Source organism: Echinops telfairi, unplaced genomic scaffold (assembly GCF_000313985.2).
Source record: "Echinops telfairi isolate 266 unplaced genomic scaffold, ASM31398v2 ScPeMD7_2;HRSCAF=8, whole genome shotgun sequence".
Taxonomy (NCBI): Eukaryota; Metazoa; Chordata; class Mammalia; order Afrosoricida; family Tenrecidae; genus Echinops; species Echinops telfairi.
Window position 1 is genome coordinate 214,785 of NW_022103898.1, and position 10,507 is coordinate 225,291.

A 10,507-nucleotide genomic window follows, 5' to 3' on the forward strand; every position below is an offset into this window, starting at 1 on the left:
GTGCCGGGAGTACTTGGGCGGGGCCTGGCGCCAGGCGCGGCCCGAGGAGCTGAGGGTTACTCCCGTGAGGTGGGAGGTCAGGGGTCAGCCCAGCTACTCGCGGGAAGGAATGGGAGAGCGGGACAGGAGGGTGAGGGACCCTGGGGGAGGATGGCGGGAAAGAACCTAGGGAGGATGGAAAAAGGGACCCGAGAGAACAGAGTGACCCAGGGGAAGACTGACGGTAGCGCGTGGGGGAGGTGGGACGGAGGGACCCAACGGAGGGTGGTGGGGCCTGCCTCCGGCTGAGCATGCCCTTGGGTCTGCAGCGGGGGCCTCAGTAACCTGCTGTTCCGCTGCTCACTCCCGGACCACCTGCCCAGCGTTGGTGATGAGCCCAGGGAAGTGCTGCTTCGGTTGTATGGGGCCATCTTGCAGGTGAGGAGGGTGAGCCAATGAAACCATCCCATGGCACAAATAGGAAAACTGCGGCTCAGACACTCAGTAACTTGTCCATTGTCACCCTGCTGCCTCACATGGCAGAGCCTGGTGGGTTAGCTGCCCTCTGCCCTTTGCTGTGTCCCCCTCTCTCAGGGCGTGGACTCCTTGGTCCAGGAGAGCGTGATGTTCGCCATCCTCGCTGAGCGGTCACTGGGGCCCCAGCTCTATGGTGTCTTCCCCGAGGGCCGGCTGGAGCAGTACATCCCAGTACGAGCCCAGCCCTGACCTCCTCTCCCCCAAGTCCGCTTTGCCTTCCTCAGCCCCAGGTGGGGAATCTCCCCAAGGCCCTGGCCACCCCCCCTCCCCATCCCCCTCCCGTCCAGCCCCCTCACCACCCTGATAGGTTCCTGGGTGCAGAGCCGGCCCCTGAAAACGCAAGAGCTCCAAGAGCCACTGCTGTCTGCAGCCATTGCCGAGAAGATGGCCCAGTTCCACGGCATGGAGATGCCCTTCACCAAAGAGCCCCACTGGCTGTTTGGGACCATGGAACGGTGAGCAGGCCTCCATGGGGATGCGACTGGCCTGACCAGGGGGGCCAACACAGTGGAGTGAGTGTACCTTGTCCCTTGGGCCCAGGTATTTAAAGCAGATCCAGGACCTGCCCGCCACCGGCCTCCCCCAGGCAAACCTGCTGGAGGTGTATGGCCTGAGGGACGAGATGGGCAACCTCAGGTGAGGGTGCCAGCAGTAGGAGGTGCCTGCCAGCATGTGCTGAGGGCTAAGCTCTGGCCTCTGGTCATTGCTGACCAGGACACTTGTCCCCTCCCCTGCAGGAAGTTGCTAGAATCCACCCCGTCCCCAGTGGTCTTCTGCCACAATGACATCCAAGAAGGTAGGAAACTGCTCCTTAGCCAGCCTGACCCTGTGCTGGGGCCCAGCGGCCCCAGAGTGACCAGACCCGTACCCCAGGGAATATCTTGCTGCTCTCCGAGCCGGAAGACACCGACAGCCTCATGCTGGTGGACTTCGAGTACAGCAGCTACAACTATAGGTGAGGGATCCAGCCCTCAGCCCCTGCTGTGTCTCAGCTGCAGACTCAGTGTCTCCCACCCCCACCCCCAGGGGCTTTGACATCGGGAACCACTTCTGTGAGTGGGCCTACGATTACACGCATGAAGAGTGGCCCTTCTATAAGGCCAGACCAGCAGACTACCCCACTCGGGAGCAGCAGGTACATGGGCCAGAGGGCCCGGGGAAGGGCCAGGCAGTGGCACCAAAGGGTTTTGGTTGGACATGCTGCCTCTGCCTGTTCCTTTCAGCTCCATTTCATTCGCCATTACCTGTCAGAGGTAAAGAAGGGTGAGGCCCCCTCCCCTGAGCACCAGAGGGAGCTGGAAGAACACTTGCTGGTGGAGGTCAATCGGTGAGGAAATATGGGGCTGGGGGTGGGGAGGGAGTGGGGTGGGGGTGATGGAGGAGGGACTGGCTCAGGCAGGGCTGCAGGGGCCAGACCAGCCCAGGGAGGACGCTCCCACAATGCCACTGCACTGTCCCCACCCCAGGTATGCCCTGGCCTCTCATTTCTTCTGGGGCCTCTGGTCCATCCTTCAAGCGTCCATGTCCACCATCGAGTTTGGTTATCTGGTAAGTAAACCAGAAGATGGATATGGTGAGGGGGATGCACCATTCCCCCCAACCAACCTCCCTACAGCCATCGGTGGTGCTGCAGGTTAAGTGTGGGCTGCCCACCAGAAGGACAGTGGTTTGCTCCTACCATCTGCTCTGGCGTCTCAGGGAGCAGGATGATGCTTCCCTAAAGATTTCCATGGGAGGCCGAGGATGCACTCTGTTCTGTAGAGTCCCTCTGAGTTCCAGCTGATGTGTCTGTGAGGGTTAGGGGGCCCAGAAACAGGGCTGTGCCGGTCCAGACAGAGTGAATGGACTGGCCAAACTCTCACTGCCGGGCCGCTGTCCTTCCCAGGAATATGCTCAGTCTCGATTCCAGTTCTACTTCCAGCAGAAGAGGCAGCTGACCAACCCACACCCTGAGTCCTGAGTCCCTGCTGCACATCTGGGTGCCTCCGAGCCTCCGGGCAGGCCCTGGCAGGGGAGGCTGAAATGTGTGTGTGTGCCCTTGGCAAGGAGCCCTGGGCTATGACCCTTCAGACAATAAACTTCTTCAGACCAAACAGTCTTTGCTTTCTTCCTGCTGCCACCTCTGCATGAGCTGGGCAGGGAGCCCGGGCTGCGCCCATCCCTTCAGGGACTGGGTCTAGCTTGGCCTTCCTCCTGGCTTTCCTGGAGCTAGTGCTGGGGCGCAGCTGGGCACCTCGGTTTCCCTGGTGGAGCAGGGCTGGACAGTGCACCAGCTGGATCATGAGGGTCACTCCTGCTCCCGGGGCCTCACCTCCCGCCTCCCAGGCCAGGGGTAGCAAGCTAGGAGCACTTGGGGGCCAAGTGGAGCTGCTCTGGCAGCCCAGCTGACATGCCGGTGACCTTTCCCCTACATTGGCTATTTTTAGCTCAAATGCACCAGACTCACGTGAGACCCAGTGGGTCCCAACCTCCCCAGACCTTTGGGCAACCTTCAACTCTCAGACACCCGCCCCTGCTCCTGAGTCCCCCACGGGGAGGGGATTGAGGTTCCAGCCCGCAACTGTTTTCCGACCCAATTTGGGAGTAGGTGTCAGGTTCCCAGGGAGGGCGGGGCTGGGGCAGCCTGAAGGACGCGGGGACACGGGCCAGAGCCGGCAGCCCCACAGACCAGAGCGAGCCTGAACCGTGAGCAGAGGGTAGTGCAGGGCAGCACGGGCCAGATGGGCCTAGGGGTGCCTCTTGCCATCGGGTTGGGGGTGGGATGAGGGGTCTGGCTGGGGGCTCCCTGGACCCCCTCGAGCCGGGCCTTCCTACCCCCTTTCTGGCACCCCCTGCTCAAGGCCCCTGAATGCCCAACCCGCTGCCCACTGTGGCGGAACCTGCCGGAACGCGGACGCCAGGGTTCTGCAGCCGTTGGCTCGGGGCTGGGAGCGCCAGCTGCAGACAGGCTGGGGTGCGGGCCGGGGGCGCCCGGCCGAGGCGGACCGGGGGTGGGGGGCCTGGTTCGCTCACTGGGGGCGCGGGGGGCGGAGCCGGCCTGAGCCCGCGCGCGCGCGCACCCCTTGCCCCACGCCCAGGTGCCGACCAACCCCCAGGATGGCGGAAGCACACCAGGCGGTGGCCTTCCAGTTCACAGTGACCCCAGACGGGGTCGACTTCCGGCTCAGTAGAGAGGCCCTGAAACACATCTACCTGTCTGGCATCAACTCCTGGAAGAAACGCCTGATTCGGATCAAGGTGGGCGCAGTGGTTCTTGGGCCCCGCCTCTTCCATCTGCAGGTGCAGAGCTGCTGTGGGGAGGCTGCGGTGCCTGGGGCCACTGCTGCCCCCTCCCAGGTCGCCGTCCCAGATTCGGGCAAGCGGCCAAGCCCCTGAGTTCTGCAGGATAGCAGGCCAGGCAATGCAGGAACAGGGTGGGGGGTGGGGGGGGTAGAGAGAGACTCCGGCAGGTGGGGCGAGGCGGTGAGTGTGAACAGGAGACTTGAAGAAGGGTGGGAAGAACGCAGCAGGTGTAGGAGCAGTGCAGAAAGACCAGAGCCCCCTTACCTCGTGGGGGCCTGCTCACCTGACTCCCCATTCTCCAAGTCCCAGGAGAGCTGCCCCCATTTCTGCCCACAGAATGGAATCCTCAGGGGTGTGTACCCAGGCAGCCCCACCGGGTGGATGGTCGTTGTCATGGCAACCGTGGGGTCCTCCTTCTGCAACGTGGACCTCTCCATGGGTCTGGTCTGTAGGATCCAGAAATGTCTCCCTGAAGGGTAAGGTGCAGGACTTGGAGGTGGGCACAGGGGTCCTGGAAGGCTGGGGTAGGTGCGCTCAGAGTAAACCCTGGGCCAGCACCTCAGCTCCCCTCTAATGATGTGTCTGATGCTCCTGAGGAACTGGTCCCTTGAGAAGGGCCACAATCCCTAGTGGCATTCAGCCTGGGCGGTTTCATGACTGCTCACTGCACCTGCCCCCTGCCCCGGCACAGATGCAGCCCCTACCAGACCCCGCAGACCAAGGCCCTGCTCAGCATGGCCATCTTCGCCACGGGTGCCTGGGCCACTGGCATCTTCTTCCTGCGGCAAACCCTGAAGCTGCTGCTCTCCTACCATGGCTGGATTTTTGAGATGCATGGCCAGACCAGCCATGTTACCAGGGTCTGGGCGGTGAGCAGGGCCGGGTACAGGGCCTGAGTGGGGTATCGGGGTGGTGGGGAGGTCCCAAGCCCTCTGGCTTCCGCCCCACACACTGCCTTCTGTGCTCCAGATCTGTGTCCGCCTCCTGTCCAGCCGGCGGCCCATGCTCTACAGCTTCCAGACATCCCTGCCAACGCTCCCTGTGCCCAGCGTGCCAGCCACCATCCAGAGGGTGAGGGCCTGGGGTGGGGCCGAGCTGGACAGAGAGACTGTCCATGGAGAGGGCTCACTAGGGAGTGGGGGGCTGGGGGAGGGGGCAGGAGAGTCCCAGGCAGGTGTTGGTGTCAGACCCCACCCTGACACTATGGCTGGGCAGTACCTGGAGTCGGTGAAGCCCTTGTTGAATGAGGAGCAATTCTACCGCATGGAGATGCTGGCCAAGGAATTCCAGGACAAGACTGCCCCTCGGTTGCAGAAGTACCTGGTGCTCAAGTCTTGGTGGGCTACCAACTACGTAAGTCCCACCTTAACCCTCTGGGTGCTTTTCTCCCCACCTACCTGTGGGCCCCATCTGCTTGGCCCCACCCCTGCCCCCTAACTGCCCTCCTGCCCGCTCACAGGTGAGTGACTGGTGGGAAGAATACATTTACCTTCGAGGCAGGAGTCCCCTCATGGTGAACAGCAACTACTATGTCATGGTAAGCGCAGGGATCCCTGTGGCTGCTTCAACTGACCCAGGGTGGTGCTGTCCGCCACCCCCTTGCCCATCTTTTGTACCCTGTTGCAGCTCCCTCTGGCACAAGCCCACCCTCCTCTCCTTTCCCAAAACTCACATACAGCAAGTCTGCACTGCTCTGTCTTCAAAGCAGAGTACAACCTGCACAGATGAAAGGACCTGGGGGTAGTGTGGGCAGTGTCCCCTTTCCAGAAACCAGCCCTGGTGGCATGCGCAGGATGCACCGTGGGAAGGGTCAATCCCCAGCACCTACTGCCCCTCTTTCCCAGGACTTTGTGCTTATCAAACCCACGGAGGTGCAGGCCGCCCGCCTGGGGAACATCGTCCACTCTATGATCTTGTATCGCCGTAAACTGGATCGAGAAGAGATCAAGCCCGTGAGTGGGGTGGGGCTGGTGGAGGGGGTGCCAAGTCCCAGCCCTGGACCATTCTCACTGTGGTGCTGGGTGGAGTGGAGGGTGGCCTGCCCAGCCTGGCACTTTCTTGCAGATGATGGCGATGGGCATTGTGCCCATGTGCTCCTACCAGATGGAGAGGATGTTCAACACCACCCGGATACCGGGCAAGGAGACAGGTGCTGCGCCTCCCCCACCCCATCCCCCCACCTCCACACACACATAATGCCTGCTGCCAGAGACAGGCAGGCTGCAGGGCTCTGGCCTCCCAGGAGCCTGGCACAGAGCTGCCCCCCAGGTCGAGGGGCATGGTAGTAAACAGAGGTGATAGTGGGGGCACTCAGCTCCGTTGCTCTCCATGAGGGGATTGAAGGCAGGGTCTGTGTGCCAGGGGGGCAAAGGGAATGGGGAAGAGCAGGCCATAGGGGTCCTGGGGGCCACAGGGTAGGGATCAGGCTTCTCCTGGCTGGCCCACCCGGCCTCAGCTCCCTCACCCTCCCTAGACCTGCTGCAGCACCTGGGCGACAGCAGGCACGTGGCGGTCTACCACAAGGGCCGCTTCTTCAAGGTGTGGCTGTACAAGGGCTCCCAGCTGCTCCAGCCCTGCGACCTGGAGATGCAGTTCCAGCGTATCCTGGATGACAGCTCCCCACCACAGCCCGGGGAGGAGAAGCTGGCGGCACTGACAGCTGGTGGAAGGTGAGGTGGGCCAGGGGAGGCACTTGCCCTCTGAGCAGTGCCCTTGGTGGTGCTGACTGGCACTTCCCCTGTACCCCACCCCTGACTGGTGCGCAAAGGGCAGCCCAGCCCTGCAGGTGCCCCCAGTGCTGCCCTTGTGCCCCCAGGGTGGACTGGGCTGAGGCCCGCCAGGCCTTCTTCAGCCGTGGCAAGAACAAGGCCGCCCTGGAGACTGTGGAGCGGGCAGCCTTCTTTGTGACCCTGGACGAGGAGTCCCACGCCTACGATCCTGAGGATGAGGCCAGCCTCAGTCTCTATGGCAAGGCCCTTCTGCATGGCAGCTGCTACAACAGGTGAGGCCCTGGCCTGGAGCCGTGACCAGCCCCCTACCCTGAAGCTCCCTGCTGCCTTGAGTGCCCCACCACCACCTGCCCTGGAGCCTTCACCCCCTCTGCCCCCTTTTTGGCTTCATCCAGGTGGTTCGACAAGTCCTTCACACTCATCGCCTTCAAGAATGGCCAGCTGGGCCTCAACACGGAGCACGCATGGGCAGATGCCCCCATCATCGGGCACCTCTGGGAGGTAGGGCCAGATAGGCCCCAGGGGCAGGCGGTGGGGGCATGGCTGGCCCCTCAGTCTGACCCCTGTCTCTCAGTTTGTATTGGCTACCGACACCTTCCATCTGGGCTACACGGAGACTGGTCACTGTCTGGGCCAACCGAACCCCACGCTAGCACCACCTCAGCGGCTGCAGTGGGACATTCCTGAGCAGGTGGGCCGGGGACCCCAGAAGGTGCAGGAGCTGGTCAGGGGCCATTACCTCCCCACTTCCCCTGGAAGCGTGAGGGGCCAGAGTCCCAGGCTGCAGGCTGCCTGGCTCAGATAGTCCTTGAGTTTGCGCTCATCAGCTGTCCTCAGTGCGATGCCGGGCGCCCCAGGTGGCCTGTTTGTCCCCCTCCCCACCATGCCTCGCCTTCCCCGCAGTGCCAGACGGCCATCGAGCGCTCCTACCAGGTGGCCAAGGCCTTGGCTGACGACGTGGAGCTATACTGCTTCCAGTTCATGCCCTTTGGCAAAGGCCTCATCAAGAAGTGCCGCACCAGCCCCGATGCCTTCGTGCAGATCTCCCTGCAGCTGGCCCACTTCCGGGTGAGCAGGCGGCAGCAGGGGCAGTGGGCCAGGGATGGTATTGGTGGGCCTGGGCAGCTGCCCACCCAAACCACCCCTGTGTTCCTCAGGACAGGGGCAAGTTTTGTCTGACCTATGAGGCCTCAATGACCAGAATGTTCCGGGAGGGACGGACTGAGACCGTGAGGTCCTGTACCAGCGAGTCCTCCGCCTTCGTGCAGGCCATGATGGATGGTCACCACATGGTGAGGCCCCACCAGGGCCACCTAGTCCCGCAAGGGGGGCATGTTGAGGACCCCCACTCACTGTGGGGATCAGAACAAGGTAGTGAGCACCCCCATCCCTGTTTTTGTCCCCAGAAAGCAGACCTCCAAGACCTCTTCCGGAAGGCGTCAGAGAAGCACCAGAACATGTACCGCCTGGCCATGACAGGGGCCGGCATCGACCGACACCTATTCTGCCTCTACCTGGTCTCCAAGTATCTGGGGGTCACATCCCCTTTCCTGGCTGAGGTCAGTGCCCTCCCAAGTCAGGGCCACCTGGCAGGCTGGGCCTGCCCACTCCGAGCCCTTGGGTCCTGGGAGGAGGTAGAGTGTGTGGAGTGGGGGGTGGGGGTGTCTCTCCTGAAGTGTCAGAAGCAAGGAGCAGGCAAGCATTCTGGGTAGGGATGAGCCAGTGCCCAGACCCCACAGCTGGTGCTTGAGAAGCAGGGAACCAGGGACGGAGCATGCAGGACAGGAGCTATGAAGGAGGGTGGGCAGAGTTGGGGGTGGGGGTGGCCACAGGAGGGGCAGGGCGGCCCAGACAGGGAGCTGGGCGCAGAGAGGGCGCAGCATCTGGAAGTCTGTGCCATTATGCTCGCTCTGCTCGGCTCTCAGGTGTGTCAGTGGAGCCAACAGGGGATCAGACCCCGTGGCTTTCCCGTCTCTCACAGGTGCTCTCAGAACCCTGGTGCCTCTCCACCAGCCAGATAGCTCAATTCCAGATCTGCATGTTCGACCCCAACAAGTACCCCAATCACCTGGGGGCCGGAGGGGGCTTTGGCCCAGTAAGTGCCCCAATAGGGCAGGAGGGAAGGATGGGGGAGCACCAGGAATCAAGGGGAGGCTAGATGGGGGACCCCACCCGCCCTATTTGGGGATCAGCTCCCCCACGAGAGGGCAGACCCTGTGGGAGGGGCCCAGATGTGGGAGGTCTGGGAGACAGCTCAAGGAGGCCTGTACCTGAGGTAGGGCCTGGAGGGCCTGGCTCTGGCTCTCAGGCAGGCCTCATTACTGTGGCCCTAAGGTCGCCGACGATGGCTATGGGGTGTCTTACATGATTGCCGGCGAAAACACCATCTTCTTCCACGTCTCCAGCAAGTTCTCAAGCTCGGAAACAGTGAGTCTCTCTGCCCCACCCTGCCCTGGCTCAGAAGTGCCCTTGCCCAGGGACTGAGTTCTCTCTGACCCCCAGAATGCCCAGCGTTTTGGGAACCACATCCGCCAAGCTCTGTTGGACATCGCAGACCTTTTCCAAGTCCCTGAGGCTGCTCGCTGAGGGCCAAGGTGTGGCCAGCCACCCCTCTCACCAATGCTGGCCGGCCTGCGGCACCCTGGTGGTCAGCAGCGTCCCAGGCTCAGAAAGACAGCCCTCTGGCTGGATGCTGTTTCCGAGGACTGAGGTGCTGGGGGTGAGGTTGGAGCCGGGATGGACTTTAACATTTTCTCGGTAGATGTTAATAAAAATAAGGCTGTGTAATCTCTTAGTACCTTCAGTACCTATGTTTTGTTAGAGAACTAGGTGGCCCTCCCTGCCTACCCAGCTCAGCCTGCCAGGGGGCAGGTGGGTCTCGGGGTACTAGGAAGGCCCTTGAGTGAGGGTAGCCCTGAGGCTCCACTGGGATGTGGACTCTGAGACCCGTGTCCACACCCAGAGTTCCTGGAATAAGTCCTTGCCCCGCCAGTCACCCTTACCCTGCTTCACCATGCTGGAATGTGGGCCCCTGAGACCCATGTCCACACTCACTGTAGCTGCTCTGTGACCTTCACCCTTCCTTCCCAAGGCCACTTTTGCTTGTCTGCCGGCCCCACAGGACCTGTCCCTGCGCTGCCCTGGCTGCCTTTTGTTGACACCTTTACAGGGCATCCACACACCTGCAGACCCCCAACAGGCCAAGAGCGGACTTGGGGACAGCGACTATGAGAAGTATCAGGTGCCCTGTCCCTGGCTCTGGGTCCTGGGTGATCCATGAGTGACGCCACTGCTGGGGGCTGCATCCTTGTGTAGTGCAGAGTGACAGCGAGGAAGCCTGTGTGGGCCAGGCCCCGGGGACTGGGGGCTAAGGACCCACGGCGTGCATACGGAGGAAGCTCATGAGAGTGAAGGAGAAAGTTGCACAGACGTCCGAAGACATGCCCTCTTGTCTGGGGACGGCCAGGCCAAAGTCTAAGGAACCTGCCCTGACAGAGGGACAAAGGGTGGGAAGGGAGGCCGGAGCCCGTGAAGGGTGGAGCTGGGGCTTTGGGGTCAGAAGGGAGAGGTGGGGAGCAGGGTGGAGTCAGAGATGGAGAGGAACCAGGGAAGTGAGGGATTGAGGGAGGGCTCCAGAATGGAGGAGGAGGGGAGGAAGGGGCTGGAGGCCAGGGAGGGGCCTGTCCTTAGGTGTCACCTAGTCCCATGCACAAGTAAACTCACCCGGTCCTACACCATCCCACAACTGCTGGGTTTGAGCCCATTGCTGCAGCCGCTGTGTCCATACACTTCGTGGAGGCCCTGCTCCCTGTCCGCTGCCCTTTATACCTGCTGCCGGGTATAGAGGCATGGTTGGGATCGCAGGATCTTTGTCTTTTTCCAAGCTTTTTCTTATGATTTCTAGGTGGGGTTCACATTCCAGATCATCACTTTTGCACTTCAACAACCCTAAAAGCTTATCAAACCTTCCAGAGGAGCCC

General features: G+C 62.0%; 2 protein-coding genes across 2 annotated transcripts in view; both read left to right on the forward strand.

Annotated features, from left to right (window-relative positions):
* The window catches only part of CHKB (choline kinase beta), a 3,073-nt gene extending 464 nt beyond the window's left edge, over positions 1-2,609 (forward strand). Inside the window, exons 2-12 of the mRNA XM_004700604.2 lie at positions 2-69; positions 309-417; positions 574-687; positions 838-971; positions 1,057-1,152; positions 1,254-1,312; positions 1,390-1,471; positions 1,543-1,651; positions 1,740-1,843; positions 1,983-2,064; positions 2,402-2,609. Of these exons, the coding sequence (XP_004700661.2) occupies positions 2-69; positions 309-417; positions 574-687; positions 838-971; positions 1,057-1,152; positions 1,254-1,312; positions 1,390-1,471; positions 1,543-1,651; positions 1,740-1,843; positions 1,983-2,064; positions 2,402-2,476 (1,032 nt within the window). The 3' untranslated portion in view covers positions 2,477-2,609. The remainder of the gene's footprint in view (position 1; positions 70-308; positions 418-573; positions 688-837; positions 972-1,056; positions 1,153-1,253; positions 1,313-1,389; positions 1,472-1,542; positions 1,652-1,739; positions 1,844-1,982; positions 2,065-2,401) is intronic.
* Positions 2,610-3,144: 535 nt separating this feature from the next.
* On the forward strand, positions 3,145-9,321 carry CPT1B (carnitine palmitoyltransferase 1B). The gene is made up of 19 exons (XM_004700605.2): positions 3,145-3,212; positions 3,594-3,753; positions 4,135-4,274; positions 4,490-4,667; positions 4,768-4,869; positions 5,014-5,151; positions 5,258-5,335; positions 5,643-5,750; positions 5,863-5,947; positions 6,272-6,467; positions 6,614-6,799; positions 6,923-7,028; positions 7,102-7,218; positions 7,431-7,595; positions 7,685-7,819; positions 7,934-8,086; positions 8,509-8,622; positions 8,862-8,954; positions 9,030-9,321. Exons 2-19 carry the CDS (start codon positions 3,613-3,615, stop codon positions 9,111-9,113), a joined length of 2,319 nt encoding a protein of 772 aa, XP_004700662.1. The 5' UTR covers positions 3,145-3,212; positions 3,594-3,612; the 3' UTR covers positions 9,114-9,321.
* Positions 9,322-10,507: the final 1,186 nt, after the last annotated feature.